The 18,307-nt window shown below is 41.4% G+C and overlaps 1 protein-coding gene across 1 annotated transcript; it reads right to left on the minus strand.

Annotated features, from left to right (window-relative positions):
* Nucleotides 1-2,757: 2,757 nt before the first annotated feature.
* Nucleotides 2,758-17,656, minus strand: marchf9 (membrane-associated ring finger (C3HC4) 9; the record flags this gene model as incomplete). The annotated part of the gene is made up of 4 exons (XM_084366576.1): nt 2,758-4,089; nt 4,766-4,958; nt 6,458-6,613; nt 17,309-17,656. 4 exons carry the CDS (start codon nt 17,654-17,656, stop codon nt 3,758-3,760), a joined length of 1,029 nt encoding a protein of 342 aa, XP_084222702.1. The 3' UTR covers nt 2,758-3,757.
* Nucleotides 17,657-18,307: the final 651 nt, after the last annotated feature.

Raw genomic sequence — 18,307 nt, forward strand, 5'->3', positions numbered from 1 at the left:
AAAGAAGCACTTTTACTGCTTTGATCATTAATGTAAAAATTAAATGTTGTGTGTAAGATTTCCTTTCAAAATAAAAGTCTCAGAACATGTGTAAGAAGCAGCTTTATTGACCGAAAATGTGAATAAACAAGGAATTAAGCTGCTCTCAGTGAGTTTATACACTACATATTTTACAGGAAGATGGAAGTAATGTAACTAAAATAAAGTCTTATTATAATCTATAATTTTAATGTTTATTATCTTTACAAAACAAGTCCCATCAAACTCTTGATACTGGGATGGACATATTTGTTTTTACTATTTCATTACATCTGGTAGATAATTAACTGACTACATAATAAGTAGATTAATTAATTAATCAGTAAATTATTGATTGTAAAAATAAATGTTAGTTTTGGATGTATTTGAGACAAGATTCAAAGTCCACCTGAAAACAGAACCCAGCTCTCAGAAGTTAAATAAAATATGGTCCTAAAATGTTTAATTATTTTGATTTGTCATATTTATTTCTATTAATTTATCTGTTGAATTATATTTTCTCTTCATTTACAGATACATGTAGACCCACCTTGGTTTAAACGCTGGTTCAAAGCCTTTTCTAGTCGGCTAGGAATGAAATTGAGGCTCCTTTATTAGATTATTCATAATTATTATTTATTAGAAATATTTTTCTGTTATTATTTTGATCGTCAGAATTTTAGATATTCAGTAATGTGCTCCTTCTCTAAAATGTCCCCATTAAAGGCCAGAATGAAGCAACATTTGCTTTAATACAAAATATTTATATCAATGAAAAGATGTTTTTGATGTTTTGAACTACCTTCTACATGATGTCCTATTAACAATATCCTCTATTTTATTCCCTCTATATGATAAAAAATGAAAACAAAAACAAAAACAAAGACAGGCTCAACAACTTACCAGACATGTTGTGATGCTGCTCCCTCCTGCTGCAGGGCTCTGATGCCCTCTAGCAGCAGACTGAAGAGTGTTCTGGGTTTATTTGTTCCTCAGAGGAATAAGATGGTTTCATACTGAGGTGAGAGGGTGAAGAGAGCAGCAGCGTCCACTGGATGGCGACAAATACTGACAGGTTTCCACCAGGAGGAGCTTTTTGTACTGATAGACTTCACTAACACACTGAAAATGAACATCACCACAGACCGAATGCAGGATTTTACCAGTGGACCCCAGTGATCAGTCCTCGTCTTCTCACTCTGACCTGATTTAGACGTCTTTTCCACAAAGCACAAGTGTTGCTATTAACATGAACAGTTAATTTTATTATCTACAGTCCTTCTTTTCTATGTTAAAGCTGACATTTATAAGACAGTTGATTTTTTTAGTCTCAGTCCCAATGAGTCAAATACAGACGCTTCGGGTCGGGTCGGCCTCCGTCTGAAACTCAAAAATCAAGTATCTTACATAAAGGAGCTTTAAAATGTGTAAATAAATAAATAACGTCAATCATAAGACCCTGTTTGATCTTTGCCTTTCAGTCAGCACGGCTCTGTTGACGGCCGGGTCTGTGTAATGGTTCTGACTGAAATATGTCAACCACTAGTCAATGACATTTGGTTCAGACATTAATGGACTTTAACCCAAACCCCTGACTTTTTCTGCAGATTAAAGTTTTCATTTACTGCACAAAATGTATTATTTATGAGGTTAACATTTAAGGTTTTAATTGACAAATATTGGATGGATCGTCATTCAGAACACACCTACATGGTGGAAGAATTGCTGCCATGCTAGCATTAGCATTTAGTTTAAAGTGCTGCTGTGCTTTAAAGCAACATTATGTAGAAAATGGCATTTTAGTGCGATTTGGCGCCCCCTACAGTTGCAACACCACTATAGTGAATACAAATCCCAGGACTCTAAACTCTCACTGAAGTTAAAGTCGGAAACAAGTGACAGAGACATTATTCACCCCGTAACAACACACTGTACCATCGACATGATTTTGAAGCTGTTATTTTAAAGGCGCTACATGTAAGAATTGACCACCTGCAAACTTAGCCACCAGCTGCTGCTAACTGCAGTTGCTGTTAGCTAATAAGCTCAGTTAGCCATGCAGCCAGCAAGCGATCCTAGTAGCTGACTCGGCCTCGACTGGGAGCTCGGCGCACCGCGGTAGTGTTTCAGACGATCATCCCTTGAGGTGTGAAGTGGCTAGGGGCTAGCTGGTTAGCATTTTAAAAAAGTCACTTAATGTTGCTTTAAAGGATCAATTCACCCCAAAATGTAAATGTAGTCACTATCTCCTCACCACCACGCTGATGGGAAGTCGGGGGAAGTTTCTTTGTCCACAAACATTTCCTGGAGCTTCACAGTAAAACAGCGTTGCAGCGTTCTCCTAAACAACTGAAGTAGCTTGAGACTTGTTTTAAAATGTAAACTAACCAAAACTAAACATAACTTGCGAGGTGATCCAAGTCTCCAGAAGCCCAGAGATCCCAAATTGATTTGAAAATATGTTATTTACACCCTCGCCTCGACGCACGGTCAAGCTTGAACAGCCACCCCAGACGGGCTGTACGCTAACACTTTCAGCTCAGCAGCTGCAGTGAAGATTTAGGCTTTAACAAAGTTTTAAATAATTGATTTCATTTCACCTGAGGAAGACGTTCAAACAGTTTAAACACGTTCATTAAAGAAAACAAACTATTGAAAACGTCGTATTTTTACGAAAAACAAGACTTCACCAAACACTTTGAGCCTCCGGGTGGAGTAAAGAAGAGACTTGAGTGAGACTGAGTATTAAGAGATCGTCTGATCCCGGTTTTTAATCCAATAGTTTTACTTATTATCAAATCTGAATCAGCACACAGCAGCAACAATCTGTATTTGAGCTGAAATAGCTGTAACACACTGCCGTTTGTCATGTTGACAAAAAGTTGGTGCAATGAAATCAGATGTTTTTAAAGTGTTTATTTTTGGCAAGCACCATTCGAAATAGAGCAAATTTGTCATGTGCTTATGTTATGTGATGAAGAATAAAATTATATACCCATGCAAAATTCCCTGTGAAATGTACATACGTATCTTTATTGCAGAAAGGTTAAGTGTCACTGGAATCTTATTGTTTTCTTTTTTTCTTTTTCCCCCTTTTTTCATTTTTTTCTCATCGCTCGTAATGACATTATTGTTCAGCTGTCACCTCCGGGTTCCCCTCGCGTTTGTTTTGTTTGTTTGTTTGTTTCAGTTTTCGGTCTGTTTACCAGCATCGGTTAGCTTGTAGAAATTTTTAAAGATCATTACACATAGTCGTCTGGAAATGCTTGGCATGTATGGAGTTACATGATTTTTTTCCTCTAAAAATCATACATCCGTACAAAATCAAAGTGAGTAAAAAAAAAAAACAACCCAAAAGGAAATAGATACAAATCAAAACCGAGAGGATCAAATCAAAGAAAAAATGTCTCTGTGCATCCTGATATTGAACTGGAAAAAACGTCTCATCATCTTGGATTAAGTTATAAAGCCTGTTTACAGTTTTTTTCCCCTTAACATTTCACGTTTGATGTCTTTTAATGCTTTTTCGTCCTTATTTTCGACAGTTCTTTAATAATTGAAAAGGAGCGTCTGGCTTCCTTTCGTTGTAGGAAACAAGAAGAGAAATCCTCGCAGGCTCCTGTTGCCTACATGAGTCTTCAGTATTTAAGATCAGGTCCATAAGTTCGTCCTCTCATTTACATCTGGACACAAAGAAAAAAACGAGGTCTATCCCATCACGCATGCCAAAAAGTCCCACTCATACGGTGGTGACCCTCATCACCACCTCCCGGTTGGCGGCGGCGCTGATCCGCGGGTCGTTGGGCCGCAGTTGGCTCAGGATGTGCAAGATGGTGTATCCACAATGGTGGTTCAGAATAGTTCTTAACCTCCTGCTCTGTCGCCCGCCGCTGCTGCTGGCCAGACCGTGAGGGTTGCCGCGAGAGCCGCGAGCCCCCGCCTTGCTGCTCGAACTCACCGGGTCGCCCAAGTCCTTTGATTTCTCATAGTTCAGTACTTTCCACTGCTGATTGACAGCCTGCCATCGTTTGAAGATTCGATACACTGACGATCCCTCATGGATGATGAGGCCTGGGCAGAGAGAAGAAGAAGGAGGAAGAAGAAGAAGAAGAAGAAGCAGGGTGAAGGACAGTGCAATGAAAAGCCAATGAATTCCCACTGCTGTACATCAAATGTTATGCTAAATGGCTCCATCAGCGTGGTAGGTAGGAAGTTTCCATCTCGCCTGTGGATGAGAATAGACGGTTGGCAATAATCACAGTGCAGATATCTGCTGCCATCTGTTTTCAGTGCTGTCGTACACGAGGCGGCTCGCAGCGACACCAGAACACTCGACCAGGTTTGCTCCTACAAAACTGCATCGCTTGTTCTCTGCGACATCGTCATGATCTGCTTTGTTTTTATGTCATCTCCTACCTATATCCACCATCTGCTTCTTTAATTCACTTTCTGCTTTTAATTTCGTCTGACCTTAACAACTAACAGAATGCGAGCTGAATACATGTTTTTCATTACTGTGTTAGTTTGTCCTTGCATAATGCAACCGATGTTTATTAATATATTTGTGTGTTGTTGCGGAGCACGTCCTGCTTTCTTTGCTACTCCCCTCGTTGCATAATGCGTCTCTTTGAGCTCTCTCTCTCTCACCTCAACCTTCTACTACATCCATGTGATATTCTTACACAATTCATCCATAACTGGAGCTATTTTTAACGCTGCCTGCACATTTTTAAGCGTCCGCCTTTACCTATGCAGACGATGTCCATGAAGCCGTACATGCCGTAGCAGATTTGGAAGAGCAGGTCCTGACGTTGCCACTTGGCCGAGGGGCTGAGGGAGGACCAGATGAGCCAGGAGATGCTGGCGATGAGGAAAAGGGAACCCAGGATGATGGCAGCTATCTGCACCTTCTCTATCACCGTCAGAGAGATGGCCTGCCACTGGAGAGGAGAACAATGTTTTAAATCAGTGGTGGAAGAAGTGCTCGCATCCAAGTACCAATACAACAATTTAAACACACTTTGTTATGAGTAAAAGTCCTTTTACACCGTCCTCGCTCCAAATGCAGGGAATCCTTTTTTAAGCACAAGCTCTGCTATAAATCTGATTTGTCGTTTTGTTAATTAAACACAACGTAAAGCAGTCAGGAACCCAAAATACATGAAAAATGAGACAGCTTCCTGCAGTATACACGACTCTGGGGATGTCCTGGAAGGAAGATACTGAGATGGCGTTTCCCTACAACGTCAGCACTTCTGAAAGCAAGCTGTCCTCACTGTCGCTGTCTTTACTTTCTCTATGTAACGTTGCTTCTGACAGCGACGTCTAGGAAATCAGGAAGAACCGGTGCAGGTCTCAGCTGCTCCAACTAGAGTTTGCATTATTAGCATAGTACTCGAGTAAAAGTACGTAGTTGCTCTCCAGAAATCCACACATATGAGTACATGATGAACACACATGTTCATGAATATGTCAGACAAACACACACACACACATGTACACAGCATCCTGTCTTTAGGTTTCAGAGCCATTGGCCGCCTTCGAGAAGGAGTACAGAAGGACGGTGACGCAGGGAGAAAATGTGTCACCGCAATATGGCAAACAGTCCTCACACCACAGTGACGGACGGAGACGTGTTCTCGCAGAGTGTTGGATCTGATGCAGCAGCGTTTATATGTTGTGTATGTTAATATGAACCGTCTCAGTCAGCAGCGTGCAGTAAGATCTGCCCGTCTGGTTCACTCATGAATTTAAAAAAAATACACCTCGCAGAGCATGACAGCGTTTACCTGCATGCTGAGGAGGCTTTTTACATATTCACAGACTATCTCCATCTTGTTTACGTGATGTTTATCCAAAAACCCTGAATCCCAGTCGAGAAAGTGTTGGACGTGTTTTGTAAGGAAATTGACGAGGAGGCTGAGCCAAACCGAACTGAACTGAGCCATGCTGTGCTGGCTGGTTTGTAAGTTGAATCCCATGTGCAGCTTGAGTCAGACTCGTCTGAACGGGCACAGTATCAGTGCTGGAGTGGCTTTCGCTTCAATTTCTGCAATTCGAGAGGCGAGTGTGGAGCTGCGTTCGACTCAGAATCAGTGTTTTAGCTGCGTCGTAAAGGTATCCAGGAGTCATACTCGAGTGAAAGTAAAGATATCTTGTGAAAAAATTACTTTGGTAAAAGTGAAAGTCCCCCATACAAATAGTACTCGAGATAAAGTCTTAAAGTATCTAATATTAAATGTACTTAAGTATCCAAAGTACAAGTTAAAGTACTGTAATTATACATATACACATTGCCTCCAAAATGTAGTGAAGTGGAAGTATAACGTACCAGAAAAAGGAAATACTCAAGTTAAAGTACCTCAAAATAGTACTTGAGTAAATGTACTTAGTTACATTCCTCCCCTGTGCGTCAGCTTGTCAGAAGCCTTCATGTTACCTGCAGAGGGTTCTTGGTGCTGATGGCCAGGACCTGGTACTTGAAGTAGCAGAGCTCGCAGCTCCAGGATCCTCTCTCGCTGATCCAGCGGATGAGGCAGGGCTGATGGGTGCAGCGCACCGAGCCGTCACAGCGGCAGGGGCTCAACAGCTCACCCTGCAGGACAGACGGGGAAACACAGCAGAGTGAGTGAAGTGGAAAACAAATATTACTTAAACATTTACACAAATTTATTCTGATATAATTTTTCTTTATAGTGAAATACATGAGTCTTGTTTATTTAATGAGACCTGCAGGTATGAATACAAATAATTGACTTTTAATAATAATAATGCTTTAAATACAAATTTAAATTAAATAAATGTTATTTATGAAGCCCAAAATCACAATCTCATTGCCTCGGTAAGACGTACATGGTATGTACAAAAACACGACTATATAGGTCGGCTGTGAAAGCAGCTTATTACCACCCATACTGACCTTCCTTGTTAGGTGCCGACCTCTGGTGGCCATATTTCTAAGTGCTGTATCGTAGGCAACTGGAGTTTTTCAGTTTCCAAGAGGCTCCTTCACTTCTAACTAACTGGAGGAGCTGCAGGCTTTTAAACTCTGTGTGGGAGTGTCCTGACAGAGTCGTTAAGGACACGTGTGACAGACGGTTTGAAAGAGGAGTAAAGTAAAAATCCATCTACATCAAACTGGAACAACCGTCTTTGAACAGAGGAGGTGGCCTACGACATTACTCATCACCCATCTACAATGCAGTACTGAGTTCCCTCCCCAGACAGCTTAACAACCATTCACACCTGGGCTCACCTAGCCCTAGCAACCCAGATGAAGGCCGGTTGGATCAGCGACCAACACGTGACCTTAACGACTCTGTAAGGACGCTCCCAAAAACCTGCTCCTCCAGTTAGTTAGAACTGAGGAAGCCTCTTGGATGAGAGGCGACATGTCTTCAAGAAGTCCCGTTGTCTACGATACAGCACTTGACCTGGATGACTGTGAACCTTCATCAACATCTAGTGGCCACAGTATTTATCACCCTGACAGGATATATAGGCATACTAGACACATGCCTGGGGCCTTATTGCCACTAGTGGGGTCAAGACAGAGGAGATGGATGGTCGAGTCAAACAAGCTCAGGCGCTGCTCCAGTCCAGGGTGAAACCGAAAGTAAACGGTGAGTAATCTTAACCTACAAATGTTGTAAAGTAACACGAGATGCATAGTATACATGTGATATAGGTACGTTCTTTAATTGAAACCACAGTGTATTCCTAACTCTTACCAAGATGTTTTAGTGCCTAAACACAACCAAAGAGTGATCGTATGACAATTGTTTCCCCAAGAGCGACAAATATTTAGTTTATTCATTTATTTATTCTCATACTGAGACATGAGAGCAGATAGAAATGGTGTCAGTTTGACAGGATTGTCACTCAACCTTCATTTTCCTCAGAGAAAATATCACAGTGAAGGCAAAGTTTACAGGGATCCAATCTAAACGTTGATGGCGTCATTATTAAAGCCAAAAACTTCTCTATTGCCAGTTTAAATAAAGCAACAACTAGCAACAGGTTAGCTTGACCTGGATATGAGGACACAGTGAACAACTATTCCCCAACATGACAAACTATCTCTTTAACCATTTAAAACTAAAAGCAGAACATTATTTTTTTGACAACCTGCGTCACAAATACTCACGTGAGTCACTTTAACCAGCCACTCTAACTCTAAATGCACAGTGCAACTAAACTTTAAGTGTCCTTGTTACAGTTTGTTTAATTGTGGAGGAGCAGATGACTAACCGCGTGACTTTATATCGCCTGAAAATGAGGGAATAGTTTAGTCATGAACAGACACAGTCATCATGCGTTCATCTCTCTACAGTGATTAGCAGAACGACTAGGAATGAAGGACACATTTAATTTGATTGGAGGTCGGAGCGATCGCGAATAAAATCCACATGTGTTGTGTTCCTCAAAGTGATCTTACTGTCCTGCATCAGCTGCTACTGTTGGGAGAATTAATCCCTGATACAGACGATGATTATCGTTATTATCAAACGCTCCTTACGACCGGTGGCGCACGTGAAAGTCATCCAGCCGATGTAAACATTTTGATCTCTTTTATAATCTCATAAATCTCTGAAGGGATAAGTGGAAGAAGATATAAATACTGGGCAGGAATAATAAACAGGAGACCTTCACCTGTTCTCCCCTGTGCTCAAAAAAAGTGCTCTCCTTTCAGCTAAAATAAAAAAAAATCCCCTCCTATAATCGTTTCCTCAGCTCGGCTCTGGGACCAAACTATCTGTCTCTTCAGCACCACACCAGCACCTGAAGCCTGCTGGCATATTCGCCGCATTAAGGATGACCACATTAAGGGCTGTCGTCGCCGCTCAATGTCAAACATCCATTTTGTCAGAAGGCTTAATATTTGATGGCATGTTTTGCATCACTTCCCAATTCACTTAATGAAAAGTGAAGAAAAGTAAAATGCTCCATGTCCTGAAACATACATCACACATGAGTGAACGCTCTTTAAAAACAGGAGTTGAGGGGAAGAACACCAGTGTGAGTTATTTTTAAGTCGATAACTGCGTTTACATGGGACCTAATAACCCACTAATAATGCATTCACGATAAAAATGCGTCATGTAACCACCTCAATCACAAGAGCTCAGACCAAAAGTGGTGGAGTAAACCTTTGATAATGAGCTCAATTAGACAATATTAGCGCCTAATAACCATGTAAACCCTTAATCTGACCGTTTCTCTCTGGTTGGGATGAAAATATTCTTCCTGTGCATGTTCGCCTCACGTCGGGGAAACATTAAGCGACAAAACTCTTCTGTAGCCGATGCAACTGTTTGTTGGAAATCTTAAAACATTTAGGGATCGTTTAACACCTCGACAGTCATAAACATTAAAATTGGGTTATGCTTTATATTAAGTTCCTTGTAATTAGTGTTTTTTTAATTGTTTATTCATCTTGTAACGGCTTAATAAGATGCTTTTTAACATTAAGACTGTATAAGTGTTAAAGATGGCATCAAAAAACTAAATAAAGCAACCAACGAAGCTTAATAAATGTTGACTTTTAAGGACCTTATCACCTAATAACTAAGGCTCATTGCAGCCTTAATATAAAGCAATCTGGATTATAAATCACTGTTTATGCTGAGGTAAAAATATCCCTTTGAATATGTCGGATCATTAATTAATAATCAGTGTTCATCGTCTGAGCACACTTTGTGCAGGAGGTCAGTCAGTTCGGAGAACTTGAGACGCAACACGTTTGCTTTTTTCCAACATTCAGTTTCCATTTTGGCCCTCGGAAGGAAGAAGTTTGTGCGCTCCTGGTCGAAAGGCTCAAAACTTTAAACAACAACGAATACAGTTCCCAAAACACGATGTGGGTCCATCGTTAAAGTTGTATTAACAGGCAGAGCGAATGAGTGAATGAATACATGTAATTTTCTCAATAAAAATAAATAAAAACATATTTAAAAATCTCCTTCTTCTTCTTCTTCTTCTGTTATATTTCTGTCAGATTAGACGCCTCACAGCGGGTGGAGCCGCTCTGCGCCTGTCAAACACGTTATATTCTGATGAAATGCTTTGGGGCATGTATGCGCACATCTTATCGGATCAATGTATTAAGCGTTGATGTAAAGACTTAAATAGAAATCTCTGATCAGAATGATTTCAATTAGGTTTGCAGGAAATATTCTCAGTGTAACCGCAGCTATTAAGGACACAGCTTGATGTGAGGCCCGGTCGGCGAAGGGGGCATGTTAGCACTCTGCAACAACGGCAGTGAGCGGTGGAGCTTCAAGGGCAGGCAGGTGGAGGAGGAGTGAGGAGCTGCTGAAGCCTGATGACCATTCACACACACACACACACACACACACACACACACACACACACTCATCCAACTTCATAACAATTTACATCTCCCAGCGAAACCCAAACACATCCGGAGGACATGAAACAAACATTGGCTGACAGGAGAGTTCACTTCAGTGGAGTTAAATTCAAATTATGTGATTTTAAAAAAGAAATTAACACCACTCTGTGTCTCTCATAAAGCTGGAGCCAGGACACAGTTAGCTTAGCTTAGCATAAAGACTGAAAACAAAGGGGAAACAGCTAGCCAGGCTCTGTCCAAAGGTAACCAGCACCTCTAAAGCTCATAAGGACCCAGCCAAGGAATAGTCCAACACGTGACACCGTATGAAATCACATATTGTTGTTTTTGCATTAACTTTTTCTACAAATCAATCAAACAAGGTTCAACTTTAATGATCTCGATCAAAACCGCCTTTAAACGCCACACAAATTCATTCCACTGATCGGGAGACAGCATCAATGCCATGAATCCCAGATCGGCCTACCTGTGTTTGATAATCAGAGGCTGACATGTAAAGTTTTACAGTTTAGGCTGTCGCTCCACACCTGAATCACCTGCGCTAAGCTAGCATGTCCTGAACCGTCTCTGAATGCCGACAAACCAACTGGATGCATTCATAAAGGTCGACTGTGAAAGCAGCTTCTCACGACCCATATTTATGTTTCTTGTTCGGTGTTCGACCTCAAGTGGCCGTTGTAGTTATTGCAGCAGCAAAGGAGGCAGTCAGGTGAAGCAGTACGAGCCACAAGGTCCACCCATTGCTGGTACGCTGCACTGGTCATGTTGTTCTGCAGAGGGTGATATGTCTCTTTTTGGAGAGTCACTGGCAATCGACCTATTCAGTCGTTAAGGTATGAGGATGCGTTGATTGGATGTCAAACTTCCATTAAATTCCCAGTAAGACAGCAGATAAATTGACCTCAAAGAGTGTTACTGTCATATATTTTATATCATGATATTGTCCCGCCTAAATATATTGATAGACGATATTATTGTCTTACAGTGAAGGCGACATTTAGTCTCATTCATTCTCTTGGCTCGCCATTTTCTCCTGCTTAAAACCCAAAATATAGACAAAACTGGCGAGCGGGCGTTCTTCTGTCAGTCAGGTCTTATTCCCACCTCGTCAAATATCAACACACGTTTTCATATCAAAATAAGAGCCCAAAGACGCCGAAACAACTGTTCCAGATTCAATATTCTGGTAAATATCGACTACGATACCGTGAGATCTGATAATATCTCATTAAAAACAGCATATATTACTAATAGTTGCTGTAGTATTTCTTCTACAAGTTTTTCTCTAGAAAAAGGAAAATAAATGTTATTGTAGTGAACACTCGGTGGCTGTGTCTGTGGCATATTTAAAAAAAACAGGAACTTTCAATAAAGTTAATTTCTTTTAGTAGTGACTTCAAAAAAAGGTGGAAATCAAGTTTAATTCAAAAACAAAATCTATTTTCTTGGTGCAGATTTCTGAACTAATTAACATCAGTGCTCATCAAAGTATTTCATTTCCAAATGGTGACTCAGAAATATGAATCAGAATATGTTTTATAGTAACTACTCAGAGAAATTCCTGTTTTAAATCACTACAGGTTTTATGCGTCAGAGGACGTCACTGACACAAATATTGCTTCCAATTTTTTTTTGTCCTTCTGCACGCTGTCATTCCCCCATCTGGCCCGTTTGACCTTCCCACTTATAATAAAAGACTTCGAGTGTCCCACCGCATAAAAGATTGGATTTGGCAGATGAGCCACATGCCACTCATAAACTTTAAAATAACTTGCCTGCTGACATTATAAAGATAACACAGAGAAGGTCAGAAGTATATGAGAAACTAAATAAAAAAACATATGAAAGCAAACATTTCTGAAATGTCAAGCTGTCCTGGAGACGAGTGTGTGTGTGTGTGTGTGTGTGTGTGTGTGTGTGTGTGTGTGTGTGTGTGTGTGTGTGTGTGTGAGGAAACATTTTCAGGCTTCTTCTGCGTGAATGTTAATGTCATGATCGACCGGGACAAAATAAAAACAAAGACCTTTAAAAGCTCTGATTACGATTTAAAAACCTCGAACAGCAGCTGTTTAAGGCAGAAAAATGTGCTGACCGATGATTCTGTCTTAATTCACGTCTCATCTAAATCTAAAATTAAAAGGAGCAATTTCATCATCTGCTCCATTAATTACAGAACATATTTTAGACTCACACGGCACAGATGTTTCCTGCACGTCCGTCCAATTATCGCTATTAAGTAATAGAATTAATTTATATATAATAAAACTCATTTTATTTGCAAAGTATCTCCTGAATTCATCACATAATAAGATTCAAGATTCAAACTCTGGTTTGTTTCATGTTCAGAGTTATTGATCCTCCTGCTCGAGATCACAGGATTACAGCCTGCACGATGTTTTTGACTATTAATGTCTTTACTTATAATTGTTTTTTATGGTAGCGTCTCCAAAACAACCTTCAGGAAATAAGTAAAAACATTAAATTGAACAGCTGAATGATTATCACAGAAAGTGATACTAATAAAGAGTTGATAAGATTTTATGTTTTTAAGTTTTCTGCAGTAATAATACTGATTCTCCCTGAGGGGGGAATTAAAACCTGTGAAATTCACCTATCTGAGTCAAATCTAATTGAATCCAACTCCAATTAACTAAATGAGGATGGAATTAAAACATTTTTTTGTAATTTTTTTGTGTGTCTAATGCGTATTTTTCCATTTGGCAGCTCTCCCATTTTCAAAAATCCGCCCCTGTACCTGAAGGCAACACAGGACGAGACATGAAAGGTCACATCTGGACGAGCAGGATGTACTCACATAAAAACATGTCGACGGTAAACCTTCTGCCAGATTTAAAGGATAAGGCTGGAGTTTTTATATATTTTTGTTATTGTCAACAACGAAAAGACCAAAACCAACAATGTGGTTCCTGCTGAAGATGTAAATCTTTAAAGATGACTCATGAATATGTTCAGCAAACAGGACTGAGACAGGAGTAAACAGTGTGTTTGTTGGGAACTATTTTCAGTCATGGATTAATACACATTTGGAGCAGCTGTGTGGCTCTTACATGTTCCTCCCGAGAGAAGTGACAGCATGAGTCATTTTGGCAGAACCCCAACAAGACGGCACAAGAGATGTTTAAGTTGAAGTGACACGGCCCCCTAGTGGCTGTAGTAGTTATGACGAGAGCAAAAGGAGGAAGTCAGGCGACGTTTTTATAAAAGCATCCAACTTTTTCACTATTGTTGAGCTGAAACGAGTATCTGGTACTTTTTACAAACACGAGTATCATCAGAGTAAAGTGTCAACGTCTGTATTTGCGATGAAGAAACATCCTCATTAGGTAGCTGATCGAAGTTTGTTCATTCAAGTTTATAAAGAGCTTCGTTCTCTTACTCTTGTGATCAAAAACCTTGATCTGACACTCAACTGTGAGGCCGTTCTGTAAATCATTTTTCTAATAAATAATAAACACGTAGCTCTGTGTTCTCATGCGAGTCAACCCAAAGTCCATTCATTCCTAGAAACACTGAACATCTTTAACTTTAAAGTGCTGGATCAGCGCAGGTTAGCATTAACAAATTAGCAAAGTGATTGATGAAGCAACGCGCACATAAAAACAGACAAAATGAGCTTCTCTCTCGTGTTAGCAGCGTTTCTTCTGTCCAGTCAGACATGCGTAAATGGTAATGATCTACTCATTCATCCCTGATATTCCTCTTTCTTTAAGAGAAAAAAAAAAGCCACAGGGTTGTTTTTTGGACGCGAGGGCTTGCAGCGCTTCCCAGCATTGGACTCTTGACCAACACCCTCCTACAACGGCACAAACACTCCTGGCTGCACCTGATTGGACAGACGCCATTCACGGCCAGCTGCTCCGGGATTTCTAATCTGAACAACATGGAGGCTCGTTTGGAAACTTTCTCTTCTATTACTACTTTACTTTTCTCTTATATTGTCTCTGGGCGGGATATAAGCCATGACGTTGCTGAATCTGTCTTTATTTTAACTTGATAACTGTACGTTTCTATCACAGGTCATCGATGTCACAGATATATCAGTAGCAGCGTACATGTTGTCGACACTGGCTGATGTGAAACCTTTTTTGTTTTAAGGAACACAGTGCAAACTATTTATAATTATTACATTTCTAGTTGACTGTTTCAGTCAATGAAACTGTAAAATATTCTGCCAATGTGTGTTTAATAACCACATTGGAGGAATCACTCGCAAAAAAATTAAAAAATATGTGCATGGGGCCGATATATCGATACCAGATCGGTATTGACCCGGTGAACTTTATAGAAATCAGGAGCAGTCAACACAACACTACATCTCTGGAAATGCAACACGGAGCTACAAAAATGCATTGCACAATGAATGGGAAGCATGTAAAAGATGGATCCTGTGGATATATACGATTAACAATAGCAAAGTATTTATTTTAAGCCAAACAAGATGTTTTTCACCCAACCAAACCTCAACCAAAGCACTGACACATCATAAAGCTGATTTATGAATCAAAAGCGAGTCTGTTTTTGAAGGCACAGACAGAAGAATGATATCCTGTTGATAGTAACAAGAATAATTCATCATTTAATCTGTAGGACTTTTTTAAACCGTTTCCTGGTGACAGCCGAGCTCAGCTACTCGGATCAACTCATTGTTAGTTTTGGTCTTTTCGTGGGATTTGTTGACGAGAAGAAAAATATAGTCAACCTTCAACAACAATAGGAACCTTTCTGACACGAAGGCTGCTCGCCCCACACACACACACACACACACACTGTGTTCCTGCCGGGTGATGTGGCGTGGGTTTGTCCCTCAAGGCCACTTCACAGAGCATGAAGGTGTTAATTTGGTGTGTCACTCCTATGACTAAGAAAATGGTGTTCCTCCTCAGCTGTAACCTTTAGACAAAAACCTCAGCGAGGAAGTGCCTCCTGAGCTCCAGACTGCGTGTCACTGTGGAAACACGCTGTTGGGCACTGCGAGTGAAAAGGGCAGGCAAGGGTGATCACCACCACCTCCTGCTCCTCCTCCAGCACCACCATCGCCATCGCCTCGCTTCACTCCAACATATCTCCACGCAAAACCCAACGCAGCATGGGCCCCTCCGGCCGGCTCTGGCACGACTTCTGTGAATCCAGACGGCGTTAAGTGGAATCGGTGGCCCAGCTACTGTACCGTGCCGACACACTGACGCCTTTGACAGACAGTTAATAAGGATTCATACTCAATGCAGCCCACAGAGCGAGGTGATTATGTCTGTAGGTAATTGGCCCGCTGACAGCGACATGATCCCGGCCCCTGTTGTGACCTGCCTGAATAATGAAATAACAATAGAAAGGCAAACGTGAGCTCCCCCCCTCCCCTCTCACCCTGCACCCAAGGAGGCACTTTACCTTTCCAGAAAAACTGAGTGCCGCGGAGGCAGAAAAAAAATCATATCAGAGCGAGGAGCTGATGTAGTAGTGTAGTCTCAGGGTCTTCCCTCGGTGCTTTGTTTGCTTTTTCTCTTTGTCTGTAGCTAAAAGAGGGAGCTCAGAGCCATGTTGCACGATGAGTCACCTTGCCGGAGAGCCCAGAGCTCAAAACATCAACCTTTTATTAAAGGGGGATGTTTGAGTGGGCAAGACTGCAACCCGGGGTTGATCCCTGTCTGTAACATCAAGTGACTTCCAAAACAAGCCCGAACTGATTTATACTCTCCGGTTTTACTATGTCTCTCAGCAGAAAACTCTAAGCCAGATGTCATAAATTAGCACATGGGCTGTAATAACACTATATGCCTATCTTAGGGAAGTGACTAAATGGTAATATCCATCTGTGCTCCTACAGGATTTACAGTGTTTCTAATTATCTCAGGCTTCAGGACTACCTGCTGAGCCAGGCGGCACAGGTTTCTGCACATCTGGTGAGATCAACATTTGGCCACAGACCAAAGCAGAGGCAACTACTTATTGTTTTGTTTGGGGAGAAAGAAAGAAGGGGAAAAAAAAATCAAGCGGAGTTGAGAGAGGACCAGAAATCAGGCTGACAAATGAACTTGTCATCAGTCGACACCGTCGTCTGGAACAGGAACAGCGATCGTCACCCAATCAATGGCCGATCATCCTGTCCTGTGACACACGCAGACGAGGGGACAGTTTGATTTACATTTACAAAATGATTGTGACTCATGAATATTCAGTCCCTCTCACTCTATTTGTCATCCCGCAGACCTAATTGGCTAACTTTCTTTGTTGCTATGCTGGCCGGATTTCAGATGTGTGGGAACCGCTTGCCTTTTTCACCGCTGATTAGCTTAGCTGTGAAAACAGTGTTATTTAGACGTCCAGATCACCGAGCTAATCATCTTTTTGCTTTTTTTCCCAGAACAAAAGGACAATATTTGCCTCTGAATCGAGGGTGTTAGGACAGATTGTGTCTGGTTTCTGTGAGGCAGCTATGTGATGGGGGGGCCTCATGAATAAAACTGATTTTTGACTATTTTTACAACCAAGGCTTCATCCTAGATTGTTTTTTTTTTCTTTCAAAAGGAGGCAGCTGAGGAGAAGGTGGGTGGGAGAGAGAGAGAGAGAGAGAGAGAGAGATGTAGGACAGGATGGTTGTAGTAGCTCCACTGAATCACAGACCCTTTGTGATTTGCTGTATAACAAAAAAAAAAAAAAAAAATCAAAATGGCAGATTACAACACAGAACCTGGTGTGACTCTTTAAATCAACTTCCTATAATAATAATAAAAAAAACACACAAAAACCTGCTGACCTGGAACAATTCATGCGTGGTGAAATGGCTCATTTAAAGAGCAACAGAAATGTGAAGGGGGAAAAAAAAAAAAACATCCTGTCTGCCATCCAAACCCAGGACGCATTATCAGGAGCCATTTCTAACTCATGCTGCATGTCTACCTGCTCTGGGCCTTGGAAACAGATCCGGCACTGGGGGGTCCGCAGGCTGCTGGCGGTGCTGGCCAGAGACACGGCGTCCAGGCCCACTTGCAGCTTGGGCTCCTTGTCCTCAAACGCCAGGCTCCGGGGCCGCGGGTCGCTGCCGTAGTACTCCTCCTCGTCATCCCGGGAATGGCAGTCGACGAACGGCGGCCAACCGCAGCCGCCCATCCCCAGACCTCGCATGGTGGTGGTGGTGTTGGTGTTGGACCGTCTATCTGTGTCTGAGCCGGACTGTCTCGAATCGGATCGCATAAACACCAGGACTTTCAGTTCATTGAAAAACATGCGGATCCGATACTTGAACATGTTTGGCTACATACAGAATCCGCCAGACTGGAAATAAATAAATGAAGTGTTTTTGTCCTTTTTTTTTTGTTCTCCTCCTCTCCTCCTCCTCCTTCTGTTATTATTATTATTATTGTTTTTATTATTATTATTATTCATACATGTTCATTTGTTTTTTGTTGTATTATTCTCATTAACACCACATCCAGTGGAATAAAGGCTCTCGCCCCACTGATGGCATGTGTGTCTAAGCCAATGCGGATGAAAGATTTTCCCTTTCAGCTGGCCGACACACTCTCTTCAATATTCATCACTCAAACAACTACATGCATCTTCCACCGCACCCCGAAAAAACATCGCAACTTGTACTGTTTTTCATTTCCACGGTCCATTTTTCCTCCTTCTTCTTCTTCTCCTTCTTCTTCTTCTTCCTCCTCCTCCTCCTCGCTTCTGCTTCTGCCGCTGCCGCTGCTCTCAAAGACACCTTTTTTTTTTTTTTTCAGATGCACTGGGCTTGCAGCAAAAAATAGCCTACATGTTTTTTTTTCTTCTTCTCGCTACCCAAAGCAGAAGACTGCGAGAGAGTGGCCGAGAGAGAGCCACACCGAGCCGGGAAACGGGAGATGATGATGGGATGTAAAATACAACGACATGCCATCCACACAGTCACAT

This window comes from Pagrus pagrus (assembly GCF_965226575.1).
Source record: "Pagrus pagrus genome assembly, chromosome: 11".
NCBI lineage: Eukaryota > Metazoa > Chordata > Actinopteri > Spariformes > Sparidae > Pagrus > Pagrus pagrus.